Source organism: Tiliqua scincoides, chromosome 3 (assembly GCF_035046505.1).
Source record: "Tiliqua scincoides isolate rTilSci1 chromosome 3, rTilSci1.hap2, whole genome shotgun sequence".
NCBI lineage: Eukaryota > Metazoa > Chordata > Lepidosauria > Squamata > Scincidae > Tiliqua > Tiliqua scincoides.
In genome coordinates, this window is record NC_089823.1 from 78,286,964 (window position 1) to 78,307,362 (window position 20,399).

The window sequence follows — 20,399 nt, forward strand, 5'->3', positions numbered from 1 at the left end:
AGTACTATGATTCTGTATCTCAGGATGTTATGAGGCCAAACAAAATTAAGACTGGAGGGTCAGGATTTATTTATTTTTTTAAGTTGCAAAAAGAAGTTATTTACTTACAGTTCCATTGCTGTATATTTACAGCATCTGATTAGGATCAGAGGTTCAGATAACACTTAGAGTTAGCAAGGCCCTGGAGCTGCCTCACCCTGCACACCTTGTGCTCAAGATGACCTGGGCATCAGAGCCCTTGTGTGCCCCATCTTAACTGGTCAGTGGTCAGTGGTCAGAGGACAAGAGAAAGTGCTCAGAGGAGAAGGGAAGAATAAAGCGTTGGGGCCACACCCCACAAGGATCACAGAGTGAACAGGTAGAAAGGTCAGAGTCACTGGGCCATAGGATTTATTTCTGAAAGCTTTTTCTTTTCTCTCTATATTCTGGGGCCACAAGGTGAAGCAACAAGCAGGGTTAACACATATTAATATGCAGGACATAGCAAGAGTGTGTGAATTTGGGACTGTCCCCTTGGGGCTGAAGGTCGAGGGTGAGAGCAGCTTGTGTAAGCAAGGGTGGGATTGTCTTGTAAAGGTGGACTACCAGCGGTCCCTCTTCATTATTCAATTTCAGCCTACATTTCAACTGATGGCAAGGTAAATATAAGTGCATAAAAGACATGTGCATAAATGCTGATCAGCATACCTTTTCAGAGAGATTTTTGTGAAATAAGTTATAATGTAGTCCCTGTTTCTTATTCCTGAAATAAATATTGCCCATAATATTTCTTTTCTTTATAGTTTGCGTTTATGTTAACAAACATGGGAACTCCGGGCCCCATTTGGATAAAAAGAAAGTACAGCAGCTTCCTGATCACTTTGGACCAGGTCCCGTGAACATGGTACTTCAGCAGGCTGTGCAAGCCTGTGTAGACTGTGCCCATCAATCAAAAACTGTCTTTGGATTCCTGAAATCAGGGCATCATGCAGGAGAGATGATCACTGGTAACGGCAAAACATTTCTGTTTTTGAGAAATTTTGGGTTGGCCTCCAGGAAATGAAGTGGTAATAGAATTTTCATCAGCTTCTGTAGTCCTGTGTACACTTTCCTGGGAGTAAGCCCCATTGAACAGTTTTGGCTTAAGTTCTGAGGAGTATGCATATGATTGCACTATAAGAATAGCAAAGCACATTCCATTTGAATGCAAAATCAAGGCCAAAGGTTAGTGTGGCAGAATGATGGAAAACAGTTCAGTTCATTTTCTTCCTTTGCTCTAGTGGTGAAGAGGGCTGGACTAGCCAATGCCACTTTGCTTAGTTTTTAAAAAATTAATCAGTGCGAGTCACATTTATGCTATAAGTCATTAGCAAAAAAACACTACTTTTGTTGTCGTAGATATTATTATTAAAAATAATAAAATGAAGAGTTCTCAAAACAAATTTGTCTACGTTCCGACTAAATGGCTCCATATGTTTTAACTAAGCAGCTGTCTTGCTTTCCCTATGAAAATATTCTGGATGTTTGTAGAGACTAGCGCTCCAAGCACTTGTGTTATCTGCTACAGAACACATTTTATTTTCTTTCTTCTTACATAGTGACTGTGTTGATAAAATATTTTTCTAGTTCTAAATTAGGAGCTGCTGTTTGTCACTTTTCTTCTAGCAGAAGCATCTTCAGGACAGAACATCAATTCATAATTTAATCATGAGCATTAAAAAGAGCTTGGCTTAATATAGTAATATTGACATAATACCAGATGAAGACAGTGATCCATGGTATTCGGGTTTAATTAAACCTTCATAAACCCACTGTATGTATAGCAATATTTAGGGGCGTTTTTTTCTGTGACCAACACAGAACATGAAATAATGAGAATTGCTGCTCAAATCACAGTATAAATTACATTAAGATCAGATCGCAAAAAAACCACTCATTTCACCAAATAGCACCACTTTTGCCTGTTCTTGAGGAATCCATAGGTAGTTTTCACTATGGCAGTGAGCACCTCACAATCACCTGAAATTTCTGATGGTGGAGTGGCTGAGTAACAGTATCTGCTAGAGTGTGTGCATTTCCCGCAGCTGGTGGGGGAGGAGAAGAATGTGAGTGGGTGGGATGCCCAGGTAGGGTACCAGCACTGTACTGTAATCTGGAGGTGAGGCGATTAAGTTCTAAACTGTGATTCTTATGTGATCTATGATCAGGTGAATGTGCTCAGATTTCCTCTCTGCTCCAAGTCACTCTCTGTAAATGCCTTTTCTGGGGCTTGTCAATGTGGTGCTGCACTTTTGAGAAGCTTGGAAAACCAAGCAAGGCTCAGTGAAGCCTTTCTCTGATTTTATTTTTTGTGTATTGTACTGCACCTTGACCTCATCACCTTCTGTGGCTTTTTTGCACATTTTATGCCATTATGCAAAGGGGGATTACTGTGATTTTAAAAAAAAATTTGCTCATCTTTGTGGTGTTGCACTTTTGAGAAGCTTGGAAAACCGATGAATATGTATGTACATATGTTTGGTAGCGGACTAAAATGATAAAGAGTTCACAGTTGAAATGCTTATTGTGCTTTATTGCGCTGTTTGTATGATTTTGAATAAGAATTTGGATAAAAACACATACCACCACAATTTGCTATTTTAATCAAGAAATTTCAGAAAAATTATCATCGAAAAAGCACCCCTAGCAGTATTAAAATAACACTGTGATTTGCAAACTACAAAATTACAAAATGTCCTTGTGCACATCTGCAAATATTTGTACACAAGGGACAGTGTCAATCTCTTATTCATGATTTAACTGATAAAAGGGGATGCTTCTTCTGTAAGACACCATTATTTTACATAGGACACTTAGGGCGCAATCCTATCCTGCACTAGAACAGGTAAGCCGAGAGGCTCGCGCTGTATCCAGCACAGGATTGTGGCCATAAGCGGCTCAGCCAGAGGCAAGGGGAAACATTTCCCCTTACCTCCGGGTAAGGACCGCTGGCCCTTATGGGTCTCCTCAGACTTGTGCCACCTTTTGAGGTGCCACAAGTCCAAGGAGAGTGGAGCGGCTTGAAAACGCTCCATTCCCCCCCCCCCCGGAACAGGGGTTGGGATCCAGTATAACTGCTGGATCCCAGCCCCGCTTCCCGCTCCCCACCCACCTGCCCCCTGGGCCGCCTAGGCAGGCTGACTCAATTTGCAATGAGGAAGTCGGCACAGAGCCTTGCGTCGACCTCTACAGGCCGGTGCTTCTTTGAGAGCTGGCCAAGCTTCTTCCTGAGCTCCTAGCCATTTCTATCTCATTATTTAAAGCAATTAAGGGTGCAATTGCTTAATGCTTTATGGCATGTTAGAGACCCGCCTGGGCCGACGCAAGGGACATGTGTCGGCCCATGGGCGCCTTTGGATTGCACCCTTAATTGCTTTAAACAACGAGATAGAAAGGGTTAGGAATTCATTCTTCTTTGGGTGCTTAAAGACAGCTTGTAACATGTTTACAATTCTCAGATTTTTAGTAGTAGAGCAGGAGTTCTCAAACTTCATCATTGTCTAAGTTGAGAAAATAACTTTCCAGCTATTGGCAATACAGAACATAGTTTGCAGGATTCACTGTTGTCCTTGGGAAAATAGAGAGCTAGAAAAGTGTTGATGATAAACATAAGGGCTTGTACTCTTGACTCTTTGCCCATGTAAGAAGTTTCAAAAAGTGGTCAAGGAGATGCAGAAACCCATCCCTGGTAGTTGCCTGTGACTGAATGGTACCATTGTAAAAGAAAATATTTCTGAATTTGTACTGTCCTGACTTTGTTTTTTACAATGGATAGCTGAAACCCAATTGCTCTGGATTTTCACAGGGATAAATAAAACTTTCTAAGGCTTTGATAATAAACTTATTAAAGAGAACACAAGAAGCAGAGGGAAATTTTCTGCTCCTGAAAGGTTTTTGTTCAAGGGGGATGTCCTTGGTTTCTTAGGCACTGGTGGTGTTCCACTCTATTTCATAATATTTGGGTGGTGTTATGATTTTTCTTTGTACTAACAGCCTCCTTTGATGGAGAGAAGCACACCATCAGTCTTCCTTCTGTAAACAGTGCATCCTTTGTCCTGCGCTTCCTGGAGAAACTCTGCCACAGTCTGCAGTGTGATAATCTTTTCAGTAGCCAGCCCTTCAGTCCTTATGTGGGAAGTGCACACAGTCCTACTGAATACGACAGGAACAAATCAGGTAATATTTTATTGCCACATTTCTTTTCCCACTTGTATTTCTAGTTTTTGTTTGTTTTGTATGTAGAAGAATAGATCTTCAACTGAATAGCAAATATACAGGACAGACTAATGAGGGTCTGTGAAAGCAGATTTTTGAACTTCTACACTTTTCTTTAAAGCCTGATCTTAAACTTACTGTCATACTTGGAGATAAATCCCACTGAATTCAATGGGGCTTACATCCAAGTAAATGTATAGAGTTTTGCAGCCTTCATCTTAAGAGGGTGCAGGGGAGGATCAAGGAGGGAGCCATGGGTGTGTGCCCCCCCAACTGTCATCCGCTAGCTGAAGTTTTTCAGCTGCCACACACAGAACAGTTGCCTATTTGGGGGTTTGCTGGCCATCTCCTGCTTCTCTGGGGGACAGTGCATGGACTCTTTCCCTGGTCGAGTAGCTCCCCCCAACCCATTCCACCACCCCTGCCCAGCGCATTGGCTGGTCTCCCTGACAGTGGGTTTGTGGTCAGGGCTGTGGCGCAGCTTGCTCAGAGAGTGAGAGCGGCTCCCTGCCCCCTGCACCGTCCTCTCCCTTCAGGCGCTTGTGTAAGGCTGGTTGTGGAACAAGGCTGGCCACTGAGGAGGAAGGTCGCTGGGAGGTCCAAGGAGACAATCTGGGTGCAGAAGCCTGCCCGCTGCCCTTGGTGTCTGTTCTGTGAATTTGCATTCGAAATAAGTCAGGAAATTTAGGCTATGATCCTCTTCACACTTTCCTGGGAGGAAGCCGCATTGACTATAATGGGACTTATTTCTGAGTAGACAAGCATAGGCTTGGGCTCTCAGTCATAAATAAGTCATAAATTACATCACATGAGATTTTCCAAGAATCCTTCAAGCTTCACACATTGGTGATGTCCCACAGGAATTCACTCCCATGGCAGGTGAAGGGGACTGGTGGCTTTAAAAGGAGATTAGATCAGTGGTTCCCAAACTTTTTAGTACTGGGACCCACATTTTTAAATAACACTCTGTCAAGTCCCACCTAGGTTTACCAGACTTTTAAGAAAGGAGAATTGAGTGTCCCACCCAAAATCAAGTCACTACACACCAGTGGGTCCCAACTCACAGTTTGGGAACTACTGATTAGATAAAACTCATGAAAGGTATGTTTATTAAAGGTTATTGGTCAGGATGGATGAATGAAATCTGGCCTGAAGGGGCCTCTGCCCAGAGGACCAGTGTGGTTCTAAGACATCTGCATTGGTTAGCATGTTGTCACCACAAAATGTGGCAACAAAGGTAAGTATATTACAGGCTTGCAGTATAGCCCTGTGCCATATCCTGGCATTTTAGATTAATTTTAAAAAAATGGAAAATGCAATTTACAGGGCAGTGACTGATCATAGCAGCAATGCTGGGCTGAAAGGAGTGATTAGCTGCTTTCTCACTAATAGGTTAACAAAAACAGCCTGAAGAGAAAACCCTGCTCATTGCACAAGTGCAGGGTGACCAGATGTCCTCTTTTCCAGGAAATGTCCTTTTTTTGGTCTTGTTTCTTTGAAAAGAACTTAAATATTCTCCTTTTCCCTGCGAGTGGACCCCTGCAGGCAGTGCATAGCCTTCATGTAATTAATAGATTACATGTAATAAATATTATGCTATTTATTTGCTATTATTATGCTATTGTTTGTTTGTTTACAGAATTTATATCCCAACTTTCTATCCCAGCAAAGGGCACTCAAGGTGGCTCACAAATAAAATCATATTAAAAACATAAAATATATAAATATGTATAGAAGTAAGACAATTAAAAACAATAAAACTCAACAAAACTTGGATCCCGAAATAAAAATATATTATAAAAAAAGCCATGCCCCCTAGTGTCAGCATAAAAAGTCTTCCCTTAAAAAAAGGTCTTAAGCCCCCACCGAAAGGATTCTAAAGCGGGAGCTGTTTTCAATTCCAGTGGGAGGGAGTTCCACAGACGGGGTGCCAGCACCGAAAAGGCCCTCTTTCTTGCCGCCATCCCCCTCACCTCCACTGGTGGTGACACAGTTAGAAGGGCCCCCTCTGATGACCTAAGAGGATGGGTCAGATTGTATGGAAGGAGGCAGTTCCTCAGATACTCTGGATCTAGTCAAAACTAGCACTTTGAATTCAGCCTGGAAATGAACTGGCAACCAGTGTAGCTCCTGAAGCAGCAGTCCAACTGCGTTGAACCAAAGAGCCCCAGCAACCACACGGGCAGCTGCATTCTGCACTAATTGCAGTTTCCGAACCATCAGAGGCAGCCCCACGTAATACAGTTTTAAATTTAATAATAAGTAATATACTGTCGTGTTTAACTTCATTTGTCATGTCCTACATTTTTCTTGGACGTTCTACATTTTGGGGTGCCTTGACTTCTTTTGTGGTTATGACATCTGGTCACCTTGGACATGAGAAGTGTCTGATTATGTACTTATGTGCTTATTGTATGAATTGTTAAATATTATTATTGTTTGGGAATATATTATTACATGGGATTTTATGTAAGTTCCAATTCCAAATTTACCGTAGTTTAATTCATGATTAATATTTTTTTTCTTGTTTTAGTTACCAGTCATTTCGGTTAAGGTGGAGCTCATGGCTCCCCCCAAACACAAATACTAACTTCACCCTGGAGAGGGTGTGTGCGGGAACTCCCACTGTTCTTGATCACACAGGCAATCACATTGGGTGCAAACATATTAGCACTTTTTTGCTAATAGGACTGTTTTTTCTTGTTAAATGGTTATTGTTATGCTATTGATTGTGGCATTTATAAGTAAAATATAATTATATAATAAAATAAAATATCTACAAATGGGAGCTTAAGGATGCAAAAGAAATAAAAAGTTTGTCACAACTATAGACTAGTTAAGAATTAGAATTAGTTTTGGGTTGGTGATGCTTAGTAAGGAATGCAGTTGCTTTATAGCAGAGGCTTTCAAACCATGGCCACGGTGCACTGAGAAAATCCTCTGTGGTGCAACAGTGACAGAGCCTTACCATTCCACCCCACCGCCCCCCGTCTTTCCCATCTCTCTTTTTAGAAACTCACACTGGACATCCACTTCCGCTGTAATTTACCTTAGAAGGCTCCACCCCCCAATTTCCTGGGGGAAGCAACTGCCCAGAGCAAGTGTCTACAAAAAGAGGGCACAATGACAGGAGGTGGTGGGGTGGAATGGTAATGCTTCACCAGTGCCATGCCATGACCAAGAGGATTTTCTTGGTGTGCTGGATCCAGCTCATAGACCATAGTTTGGAGCCCCTTGTTTTATAGAAATGATGAGGGATAGAATTGGTTGGGAGTGAAATGGGTCAGTTGGGGTTGGGCAGTTAGGAAAGAAGAGAAAAGGCTGCAGGATTTGTAAGGGTAACAGTATAGCTAAACCAAATGGATTATTTAAAACCAAAGTAACAAAACAACATTTAACTTACTGTATTGTAAGAAAATGAAAGGAAAGGCAACAAATTCAAATGTTGCCTTACTATTGTGACTCAGAGAGTCAATCCCCATGCAGATCTAATAATGCAATAATCCTGTATACTTTAGGGGGAAGGCAAGGAGAAGTAGAAAACTAAAACAAACCCTCAAAAGGTGGCAGCAGGATATGAGTTCCAGCAATATAGTAGCACGCTTTCTGCGGAGTTACCAGCTCATACTCTTTCTTAATGAGTAATTGGTGCTTATAACCATGGCACCAAACAGGCCTCATTACTTCTGTGGCCAAGTGTTTCAGGAGCTGCAGGTTTGAGGTTTGCACTTTCTGTATTGCCGAAGAATTGTGGCTTAGCATCTGCCACATTCATGAAAAAGACACAGATGGTTAAGTATGCACATTTTAATTATTGCCTATTATGTTTATTGCTACATGCTGTAATGAGAGGAATAGCTCAACTCCTTTTGCTCATGATATATTTCTAATACAGTCTCACTGGGGAATAAACTGCCCATTCTATGTTAAGTCCAGATTCAGCAGAATGGTTTTTTTCCCCTGTGGGAGTACTTTGAAGGTATACAAGTAGAAAAATGTTACACCAGAATGAGCAGCAGTTATCTCTTGTTCTTGGTTCTTCCCAGAAAAGTTCACATTGTTATCTGTTTTTCTTTACAAGAATCAATTCAAAGCACTTCCATAGAAGAAGGCTGTTACATTAGGAAATTTGGTGATTTCACGAGAGAATAAAAAACAGCACTCATGCACTGAACTACTGAATTTCTAGTATTGGTTACTTACAATAATTTCATTCTTAGCCCATTTCTGCCTAGCTCACAGGTGTACACATTTGATCCCTTTTGCATATATGCAATGTTGGGCAGAAATGGCAACTTTATTGAAATCTATTTTGTCTGCTTGCAGCAAAAGAAGATATATCCGACAATAGAAGCACCAAGCGGTATTCTCAGGATTCACCACCCTATACTGCCCCTCTGTCTCCTAAACTCCCAAGAACCGAAGCGCATCCATCAGAAGGTAACTATAGATATTAGTATTAAGAATATTTGTATACAATTTTTCAACAAAAAAGTGGTTCATAAAGTGGTTTGGAAAACAAATGCGTAGATGGTACCCCATCTCGAAAGGGCTCACATTCTAAGAGATGCAGAAGAGAAACCAATCATAACCACTGAAAAAGACGCCATGCTGGGGTGAAAAGGGACAGTTGCTCTCCCCCTGCTAAGAGGACACTGCTTTGAAAGGTGCCTCTTTGCCCAGTTAGCAGGGTAATGATCATTACCATGGGTGAAAGCAACAAAGCAAAGTAGGCCATGCAACTTTTCATTGCAGTTAACACTTTCGCCAGGAACTCAAGGTGCCTGCATATGTGCAGTCAGCACTTATAGAAAATATATTGTAAAAAAAATAATCTAGCACTTCTCCCCTAACAATGGCACCCAGCTTGATGGGGACCTCATGTAAATATGAGCCTCATGTGGCCCTACAGGTAGACCACAGCTGCGATACAAGGACATCTGCAAGAGGGGTCTGAAGGCCTTAGGAGCGGACCTCAACAAGTGGGAAACCCTGGCCTCTGAGCGGTCCGCTTGGAGGCAGGCTGTGCAGCATGACCTTTCCCAGTTTGAAGAGACACTTGGCCAACAGTCTGAGGCTAAGAGGCAAAGAAGGAAGGCAGGGAGACAGACCAGGGACAGACTGCACTTGCTCCCGTTGTGGAAGGGATTGTCACTCCCAAATTGGCCTTTTCAGCCACACTAGACGATGTTCCAAAACCACCTTTCAGAGCGCGATACCATAGTCTCTCGAGACTGAAGGTTGCCAACAACATGTAAATATATATCTCCTCCCAACTATTGTGCAATAGTAAGTCTTTGCTTATTGCTGTTTACTTCCTTGTGATGTATTTAGGATTAGGCATTCTATTGGCAAGATAGGGTAAATATTCATTTGTGAGTAAAGCAAGATTCTTGGAGTACTGGTAGAGCAACTATACCCACCTCTTGCATATCTAAGATTAGAACGTAGGATTTGAAGTTGGGAGAGCATGGATTGAACCTTAGAACCAATTTTACTTTAAAACCAAGTGCTTTTAGCAGAATTACCCTGAGTGTCACTTTCAGGCAGTCAGTATTACAGTGAACTCTCGATATAAAAGATGCTGCCTGCAGAGGTTTGCTAAACCACTACTTTGTAGAACTCCTTCAGTACCTCTAAGGGAGTTCTCAGATAGGTAAGGGCTTGGGGCAGGCATACCTACCCTTCCAGGGAGTCCTTGGCATTGGTGCTCCACCCTGTATTACGGTGCTAGCAGGAATTGAGATGTTTCTTCATTTCTAGAGTGCCCCAAGAAACCTTTCATTCCTAGAATGTCTGTGACGAGGGTAGAGAGGAGAATGACAGCACTAGCGCCTATGCCAAGGGAGCCTTCCACTGTAGGTATCCTGACCCTGAGCCCGTTCCCACACATACCTACCTCAGACAGCTCCCATGACCCTACCCTGTGGAAAAATCAATTTGTGTGCAAGGACCTGGTGTAGTGGCCAGTGGCACAGCTATGCCGTTTTGTGGAAAAGAAGAGAGAAGCATAGGTGACAGGTGCAACAAAGGATTTTTTGTAGTGACATCAGAATAAAAAAGATTTGCCTAGCTGAGCTTCCCCATTCCCCTGCCACAGCTGTTTTTAACATTCACTCATAACTGGACCTACGTGTAAACAGATGTTAGGAAGAAGAGCAAGAAATGGGAGAAGGGATGTAGGGAGATTAGGTGGGTTTCCCAGAAAGACCCTGGGATGAGAAAGTCGGAGGCTTAGGGTGCAGGTAAGGAAGGAAAAGTGGGAAATTAGTGGGAATGGTAGAAAGTTGACTGTAGTTCGGACCATGGCAAAAGGCTGTGGCTGGAGTGTTCTCTCTAGCCTGAACCAAGGGCTACTGGCAAAGAGACAACCTAGAGGCAGGCTAGGAAATTACTTCACCTACTTGCAGTGGGGGGATCTACTGAGTAAATAGTCTTAACAGATGTCCCAAGCCTCCAAAAGGAAATGGGGAGGGAGAGTTTTCCTTGTTCTGGGAAAGGGGATTTGTTTAAGGGAGGTCTGAGATCAACCTCAGGCCTTCATGAATGTGCACACACCCCACACTCGCATAGAGGAAAAGAGAACCACAAACGGTAAGCACGTCATCGGTTCAAATACATGAAAAAATGAAAGATAGAGGGGAGTTTGTGGGTCAGTGGTAAAGCTGTACCAAAGACCAAGATTACCAGGCTGTTTGTGCAAGGCTTGAGTATGCTGTATTGCAAGGGCTGTGAGGTAAGAGAGCCAAAATCAAGCAAACCTTTTGAAGAAAATGGGGTCTTACTGATAGAAAGAGGCTGTGATGCAAGCCGTAACATCCAGGCAGTAGCCAGGCAAGGCGCACTCTGGATTGCGTCCATGATCACATAGGGAACAGTGCAAGTGAGTCAATGCTGCTTTCTCAGAGAAAAGGGGTACAAAGGGAGGTGACCTACAAAGGCTGACTCGACAACGCTGACTTAGTGGCACACAGGATCGGTAACACTCTACTCCCCCTTTCCTTTCCACCCCACTCCACCTTCCTTGTTATCTCCCTTAGTGCAGTCAGAGTGGCCAAGGGAGCTTTCTAAAGTAGGGGTTTAAACAGACTATCCCCTGGGGGCTGGGGATAAGAATAGGGCCTCCGTTTGGCTGTACTTGTCATAAGAGGCAACTAAACAGCCACTGGGTAGATGGGACTCGTTAGCCTGGGAAGGCAGCTCATCTGAGAGAAGGAAAACTCTGATCCCAAACCTCCACTGCCTTGGGGCTACATCCAGTTATGGAAAAGGCTTCAGGAGTCAACCTCGAGGCAAAATCCAGAGCCAGAGTCCCTGAGGCAGTTCATGGCTGAACACAGTCACGTTCTGGCAACTCCTACGACACCGCTGGAACCAACCGTATTGGCCTCTGCCTTTCCATTGGACCATTTCAGCGACGTGGAGAGGGAGGATTTGCTGCATGGGTCACAGTCTGTCCTCCATATCTACTTTACCCAGGCTTCGTGCACTGGAGAGGACACTCTGTTCCAGAACCCCCATTCAGAGCGCGATACCGATACCATAGTCTTCCGAGACTGAAGGATGCCAACAAACAGATTAATGAGGACTGTTGACAGATACCCCTTCCCCTATTATTCCATTAAACTGAGGGTTCACTGTACAGACAAAAATGAAAAGGGGGAAGGAGGAATCCCCCTCATCAGCCCCAGACTCCCTTATCTGGTTGCTGCTGCACCTCTCCTCCACCTTCCTTATTCCCCCTCTTTTGCGATGGCTGGTGGCTGGCTTGATAGAGCATATTCAGCAAGTCTTATTAAGAGGCGGGATTTAAAGCTGTCTGCATTGTCCAAGAATGCCACTCCATTCCTTTCCACTATAGCTTTTTGGTGCTAACGGGCTGTTTGTGTTAAATCATGTTATATAGCAGAAATCCTGCCGAGTGAAGAAAACGGCACTGCCAAAGAACACAGGTTTTCTGAGGACTCAATGGATTCTGCACTTAATTCAGTCAATCCTTCAAGCCCTAACTGTCGGAGTTCCACTGAATATTGTACCTCAGGGAATATAGCCTATTACAGGAGTTCTCTCCCACCAGTGACTGCTACCTCAAATGCAGCACCAATCCTACACAGGCTATCATCAAGTTCTGCTGGGAACAGCAGTTACTATGAAGTCAACAGAAATAGACTGCAGAGGAGGATTGAAGGTACACAAACCTTTTATATGCATGCTTTGCTCTTCTGCTTCTCAGTAGTATGTGCATGCAGGAAGGGGACTCTGAAAGCATTTCGGTATTCAAAGCTTCACCCAAAAGATCAAAAACATGAAGTTGGCAAATGTGTCAGAACATACAAGTAAAGTTAACTATAACTTGCTCTTTGAATCATGCCACGTGCTGGAACTAGTTCTAATTGTCCCCTCTACTGTTGAACTTGCAGTGCATTAGTTATACCATGGTATCTGTTGTGTTGTGTAACTATTCAGGCTTCCCTGACTCATGTATCTGTGGCAAAATGAATGCTTTTAAGTAACTTCACAAACATTGGTCTTCACAGTTTTCTTCCCTGCAGGAAGAACATTGTGTGTGAAAGAGCCTTAATGGAGAATATATGTATATCATATAAATAGGCAAAAAATACTCTTGTATTGGACTTGCCTCCCAGATTGGACTTGCCTCCCAGGGACTTTCCTGATGAGGATGACAATGCTGGCCTTGGTGGGGCTTTACAGGACTGCACCATGCTCTGTGGCATGGACATGGCTGTGTCTTTCAGCCCATGTGGTCCTGGGGAATGTGCCAGAAGCTTTGCAGTGGGGCCATGGGAGCACACCACTTCTAGATTTGGCTGCATGGCCTATGCTCTGCCATGGAGGTGGCTGTGTGGAGCCCAGTGGTGACCCAGGAGCAGGGCTTGCCTCTCCCTGATGTGGCAGGAGAGATTTGCCTGTAGGTGGATCAGGGACAGCCCCGAACAGGCAAGGCCATCCTGTGGGGATGCAGTTGGGGTAGTCAGACTCAGACTGGGAATTAAAGCCAGGTCTATTATCAAAGCCAAGGAACAGAGGAAGTAGACAGATTGTCTTGAGCCATATGCTTTGTGGGATGTGCGTGTCCATGAGAAGTAAACTTTGCCACCTATTTGATGGAGAACGATAAGGGTGCAGGCAACCTGCCTGCAGCACCTCTGAGGTCTTGGCTGACAGAAGCTCATTTAGATCCAGCCCGTGACCCTCAAAGAACCACCAGCCAAAAGAATAGAGTGAGGGCAATGTAATGCACGACATCACCCCAGCCTACCTGTAATTACAACTATGTGATATTTTCTCTTATTATTCATCCTTGAAGTGTTCTTATGAATGAATCTCTACTATGGTCAGATGTGGCTAAATCTACACTGTGATAATAAAGTATTAAAGATGTTCAGCTTGATTAAATATGACACTGATTGTATGGAGAGGCATTCCCAAGAAATACCAGGGAAAAGTTTTTCCCTGTTTTAAATGGCCTCCTGAACATCATGCACATTGTGTCCCCTAAATATGGTGATTATATCAATGACATTCCTTCCTCATTGTCGTCATATTGTATTTATTTAAGCTGCAAGCTCTACAACAGGACCTGACCTCAGTGCACTAAAACGGGAGCATTCCCGAACATCCAGTAAGGACCCATCTGCGTGGTCAATAGATGAAGTAATGAGATTTGTGAAAGAAGCTGATCCTCAGGCATTAGCACCTCATGCAGAACTCTTCAGAAGACATGTAAGAAAGCTGTTTGCTTATAGTGCACTATTTAGTCTGCTTTACTGCATGGTAAATTGGGGCAAGAATGGAATAGGGTAGCCCAGCAGTTCCCAAACTCTCAAGGAGAGAACTGTTATGTATTTACTGGGGAGGGGGAGGAAGAGGAGCAGTGATTGGGACGATCGTGCTTCTGCCAGTGAGGAAAGCGGTTTTTCAACTTACCTGGCAGTCACTATAACTCAGGGTCCAGGGAGTCTGCAACATCCCTGGCAGTTCTAAAGTGGTGAGACAAAGAAAACCCAGTTCCTGTTTTCATTGCGAAACCGGAAGTGGTTTGTTTTCTTTTTTTACAGCAGTTTGGAGCTACTGGGAGGGCTGTAGAGGGGGTCGCAGACTCCCTGGACCCTCCAAAGAGTCACAGCGACCACCAGGTAAGTTGAAAAACCCCTTTCCTCCCCAGCAGCAGCACAATCGTCCCAATCGTGTTTTTGCCACTGCTGTTGCCCCAGTTCTTAAGGGAGGCAGAGATAGAGCTTCCCTGGCTGGGCGTTGTGACACCCCAATTTGTGAGCCTCTGGGGTAGTCCTTACTTGCTGGCTTGTTTCACTTGAACAGGTGTGCTGGAAACCATCTATTGCAATAGATAATTTTCTATGTGGAGCTTCTCATTGCAGTTGCCAGCAGTGACATGGGCTTGACTTTCTCAAAGTAGAAGAGGTTGCTACTCGTTTATGAGGCCACCTTTCAGTTAGTTAGAAATCTGACAAAGTGCCCATTTTCTTAAGAGTTGAGGTAGATGTAAGGTATTATGTTCAGATTCCTCCCCCCTTTGTGTAAAAAATAAGAGCTATTAGATACGTCCAAATTCCAATACAACTAAATCCAAAAAAATGAGAACATGAAAGATGTTTCTCTACTTCCTGGTTTATAGTACCTGTATACTGATTAAAGGGCAAGACTCAAATGATTGGTAGCTGTAATCAGCTGTTGTTAGCCCTAGTATATTCATTTTTTTAACAAATTAAACATGCATCTTTTATATATAGTCTGACAGTCTATTAAGAGTAGCGGCTGAAGGTTTATTAGGTTCTTTTGCTAAGACTGTGCTAAGAAATCATAGTGCATGTTGAGCATCCCTTCTCTGAAGTGCTTGGGGTCAGAATCATTTTGGATATCTGATTTTTCTGCATACACGTAATGAGAGATCTTGGGAATGGGGCCAAAATCTAAACGCAAAATTCATGTATTTTTCATATACACCTTATACACATAGCCCGAAAGCAATTTATACAATATTTTTAATAATTTTATGCACGAAACAAGACTTGTGTATGAAACACATTTTGCGATTTTATTTCTTTAGGCAACAAAGTAAAAAAACATTATGTGACACTAAAAAAAAGTTCTGTATTTTGGAATTCTGGATAAGTGATGCTCAACCTATATTAGACATGAATTTTTAAGGAAAGGCAGAGGCAAAAGAAAGACCCCTTCCCAAAGCTGCTTGTCACTGGGCATTTACCAACAGAATACCAATTTTAAAGTTTGTATCACTGTTACTGATCTCTTCTTCAAATATTTCCTTTATCTGCTTCTGGAGATAATCAGTTCTTCTTTATAAAGGCACAAGATCATCTGTGCTTCTTTTATATCAAGTTCCTTACTGGAGGTCCTTTTATGGGGCTTCTTGCTATCTGAGTAGTCACTGGTACTGACCCTTGATAGGGCTTTTTCCGTTGTAGTTCCCAGTCTATGGAACTACTTTCTCAAGGGAGCTCATCTGACATTGTCCCTACTATCTTTTTTTCAAGTTTTATTTGCACAGGATTGAGGAGTTTCAGTGCAACTGATGGTTTTATTCTGGTTTATTTTAGTCAATTTTTAAGGTAAACTGCATTGGGGTTCTTTACCTAGAAAGTGGTAAATACCTCAACAAAAAATTTCCAGTGTTGTTCTAATGGGTATGCCATGCTTTGTGCCTGATTATATCTTGGTTGGGCTATTTTTGATGTTTATGTGAAGCACGGTATGGAGTTTAGTTGAAGCAGAACTTTACCAGTTTATTAACCATGGCTGTCTTCTTTCTACAGGAAATTGATGGAAAGGCTCTCCTTTTACTGAGGAGCGATATGATAATGAAATATATGGGGATAAAACTAGGGCCAGCATTAAAGCTGTGTTACCACATTGAGAGACTTAAGCAAGGAAAGTATTAAGTGGTGAACACACAACAATAATGCTGCATGTTGTCAGACAACCCCTCAGGTCCACAGGCATCGGGAATAGTACAGCAGGAGCTGAGCAAGCTCCTGTGGAGCTGAACAAGTGGCTGAGCAAGTGTCTTGGAAATGGATGGAAGATGGACCCATTTGCTTCAGCAGAACAAGTTCCCAGTAGATTGTGTCCATTTGAAAAGCAGTGTGCCATCCTGAACCATCAGTGGTTGCTGAAGTTTCCTCTCAGAATATGAAATATTGGTTGTCGGTGAAAAAGTTTTACATTCTAGTATTCAATAACTTGTTTTGAAGGTATAGCATAAGGCAGTAACATGTTTACATGGAAAGCTGCAAAACATATTCTTGACTACTTGGCTTCAGCTGGTACCTTTTCATTCTGAACCAAAACAGCTGAATTCCAAAGGAATAATCATAGTATCAGGCCTTGAAAGTTTTTACAGTGGTGGTGGCTGAATTAATGTGTTAAGAAAGCAGGTATACAACTTTTGCAACGATCAATTAATGTGCTTTTATACTTGGATTGCAAGGTGTAATTAATATTCAGATTATGCTATAGATTTCCACAAAGGGAATAGCCATATGAATTACTCTTTGTGTGTGCGTGCTGTATGTTTAAAAACAAATAAGCTTTTATAAAGTAGTTATGACTTCTCTTTTTAAATTATGAGGGGAAACTTTGCAGCATGTTGACAATGTAAACTGGCAATATTTCTTTTTTGAGCAGGAAGTTCTCATGGCTGAGTTGAGCAGCCAGCTTCCAGATGGATGAACAGATTTCCAGTTTGCTCATGGAATACACCACCCATCCTCTTAACATTCCGTTTCTTTGTGAAGCTCAGCATGAACATATAATGTATATATGTTCATGTACTTGTATATTTATGTGTATGTGTGGGGAGGGTACATGCATATATATATATATATATATATATTGTATATATGTGTTCATTTTAAAAGAGGTACTTTTGCACTGTGACAGTTGAAACTGTAGAGATTCTTATAAAAACAGTAAACAAACATGCACCATACATTTTGGCCCCAGTCCTTAAGCAGTAGCAGGATATGTACAAACTGTTGTGCACTAGGATTTTCAGAATAAATGGTCAAAGGAGTGTTCATCTCTGGGGCGGGGGCAGGGGGAAAGGCCTAGTGGTGGTGGTGATTACATGCTGTCAAGACTGACTGTGCTGAAGTCTGTTGGGTCTTGTGTAATCCAGCAAAGATTAATGTATATTCAGCTTTAAGTACTAGAGATGCTTTGTTTTCATCCACAAAGCAACTTCTTGGTGTCCACAAATTGCCCTTGCTGAATGAAAGTGAATGTTTCCTCTTACCATTTACAAACACTTGTCTGCTTTTCGGGGTGGGGGGGAGGAACAATCAAGAGATGTATGGACTCATACAGGGGAACTCCCTGCACTATGCAATATTCCTAGATTCTCATTGTGTTGAGCTGAGCCATTTTGTTCTGGGAACTTTTCTGGAAAAACATGAGAATTCTTAAAAATTCTGATTTTTGAACTGTGTGTGTGTGCTCATGTACGTACGTATGTGCTAAACTAACCTTGGTGCTGTTTCTATAAGCTACATGAAATTGTGCTGATAGTAAAATATTTTACTATCCAATATAATATCAGGGACAACCATGTACATGTGTGGGGAGCCGAATGTACTGTGTGTATGTAATAGTACAAATGAGGATAGATCAAAAAGCGGGTAGATTATATATTTCTTACTGCCTTTTATATCAAAACTTCTAGTTAAAGAAAAATATTTTTTACACATTACTGGTCTGAAAATGCCTTGCTTTCTGGTATACCAATATTACTCAGGTTTAACAAAAATACTGCAAAATTACATCAATTTTCAGAATTATTTGGTTAACAGCAAAATTCTATGCATGTTACTCTTAAGTTAGTTCTGCTGTGTTCAGTGGGGCTTACGCCCTGGAAAGTGTGCACATGATTGCAGCCTAAGTTACTGGAACACAATTTAAATTCAGAGTTCACTTTGGAGACTTGTCCTAATGAGTGATCCACTATTCTTATTGTACCAGCTAAATGTTTGTTGCTAATAAGCATATACAAACCATTACACCACCTCAGTGATATGGCTTTATAAAAGTGTTGTGGCATATAAGCTCATGCAAATATTTAGGATCAAATGGTAAGGACTGTGATATATTGCACATGTTGTGTGTGTGTGTTTCTCAGTGGGCATTACAGAGGAACACAGTTTCAACGGAAAAAAAGATAGCAAATACTGGGCCTATAGTAATAGCTGCAATCTCTGAAATAGCATGCACAACCACATTTTTTTCTGCAGTTTTTAATTCAGCAGCCTGAAACAGGCACTCAAGGAATTGCCAAATCACTTTCTAACCTTGAGCCACTGACTGAATTACAAATACAGGGTTAGTAAAAACTACAGAAAAATCCCAGCTGTGCACAGTTATCAGCACTTTCATAAATGATGTCAGGACTATCTTTTTGTCTAATGTGGCACTTCTGAATGCTGTTAACGCAATAGGGAAAGTGGAAGACCCACACGGTAAAATCTAATGTATGTTCTGATCAGTGTGGCTCTTTCATTCTACTCTGATGCAGAATAGTCAAGTAGATTTGAATATGAAAATTAGAACTTTGCATGTGTTATTTCCTGTTTGGGAACACAGCTAGTCCCTCCAAAAATGCCACATAAATTGTTCAATTAATTTTCTGTAAGCTGCATATGGTTTAACATCTTTCATACATGTCCTTATGAAATACAATATTCACTTCTTTCACACGTTCTGCTGGAGTGATGTACTTAGTTGTTAGCATTGCATTGTGCAAAAGTGTTTATTGCTTTGTGTACACACACACTTGTCCATGAAACAAGAATGTCACAGTAAAATTTAATTTTGTATTATATAGCATGGTATCAAAGTCTGTCAAGTGCTTGTAACAGAATATATTTTTAATTGTTTATTTTCAACTGGATGTTCTTATCTAAACAATAAAACTTGTTCACTGTTTACATGTCTATTGTTTTGTGATACTATTTATAGTACTTTATGTAAACCTATAATTGTACAAATTAAGATGTTGTTCACACTGCTAGACTAATAATGCTTCAATTAGATGATAGCAACACACATTCACACACCTCAACAATTCTAAACTGTTGTCTTATCCAGTGTTTCAAAGCTTGATATGTAATATGTGCCAGTTACAGTGATAGGCAGTCTTTATTGCAACATTAGTGATAGTTTAAATACTGTAATGTCTAACACCCATTACAAAAGGTTCATTTCTATTGGTAAATCATGCAGGCCAGTGGTTCTCAAACTGGTGGATCGTGACCCACCAGCTCGTGTAACACTTCCCCTGTCCCTTTAAGGGCCGGGCGGCAGCAATGCGATCCCTAGGATCGCATTGCTAAGGGGGGCAAGTGGGGGTGCTTGTGCCTTACTTTGCATGATGCTGGGCTGCAGCAGGCTGCAGGAAGTGCAGGCAGCCCTGCACAGCGCTCCCCGACGCTTGGAACCTGCAAAAGAAGCGGGTGCAAAGCACTTCTGTTTTGCAGGAGGTGCTTTGCGCCTGCTTCTTTTGCAGGGTCCAAGCATTGGGGAACGCTGTGCAGGGCTGCCTGCACCTCCTGCAGCCCAGCATCATGCAAAGTAAGGCACAAGCACCCTCCCTTGTGATGCAATCCTGGGGATCACGTTGCTGCCCTAGCCCCTCCCACCCAAGAACTTACTGAGGCAGTAAAGCTCCCTCAAAGTTTGAGAAACCCTGATGTAGGCAGTAGAATGTGCAATCTTAATGACTTTATACCTATTTTGATCAGGCTAAAATTAAAGTGAGCGTGTGAGGTGGTGGTGGGGGGTTGTTATTTCGCTTACTATGCTTTATGCCACTTGCATTTCAGAATGTTCTCCAATAACTTGAGGCAGACAAAAATGTGTTAGATTTTGTACGTTAACAACCGAACCCATCTTTGAACATAAGTGAGATAAGACATTCTGTGGAGAACATTTGGACTATAAAGTCTGGCTAGGTTAGAGGACTTTGGGTATATGTTGCACAAAACTAAAGCAGATGTTGCACAAAATTGGAAGCAAGCATGTTAACTTTACTCTTAATCGAGGTAGATGAATGGGGGACAAATCTTTTTCCGTGCCACCGGGGATGGTGGCAGTAGCAGTGAGTCAATGTGGAG

At 42.1% G+C, this 20,399-nt stretch overlaps 1 protein-coding gene across 4 annotated transcripts in view; it reads left to right on the plus strand.

Annotated features, from left to right (window-relative positions):
* Positions 1-17,112, plus strand: part of SCML2 (Scm polycomb group protein like 2) — a 62,749-nt gene extending 45,637 nt beyond the window's left edge. For 3 of the 4 annotated variants that reach the window (XM_066620782.1, XM_066620783.1, XM_066620785.1), the window contains 6 exons: positions 783-986; positions 4,012-4,194; positions 8,560-8,673; positions 12,140-12,421; positions 13,814-13,977; positions 16,050-17,112. In XM_066620782.1, the coding sequence (XP_066476879.1) occupies positions 783-986; positions 4,012-4,194; positions 8,560-8,673; positions 12,140-12,421; positions 13,814-13,977; positions 16,050-16,175 (1,073 nt within the window). In that variant the 3' untranslated portion in view covers positions 16,176-17,112. The remainder of the gene's footprint in view (positions 1-782; positions 987-4,011; positions 4,195-8,559; positions 8,674-12,139; positions 12,422-13,813; positions 13,978-16,049) is intronic. The other variant, XM_066620784.1, reaches the window with a different exon arrangement.
* The last annotated feature ends 3,287 nt before the right edge of the window (positions 17,113-20,399 follow it).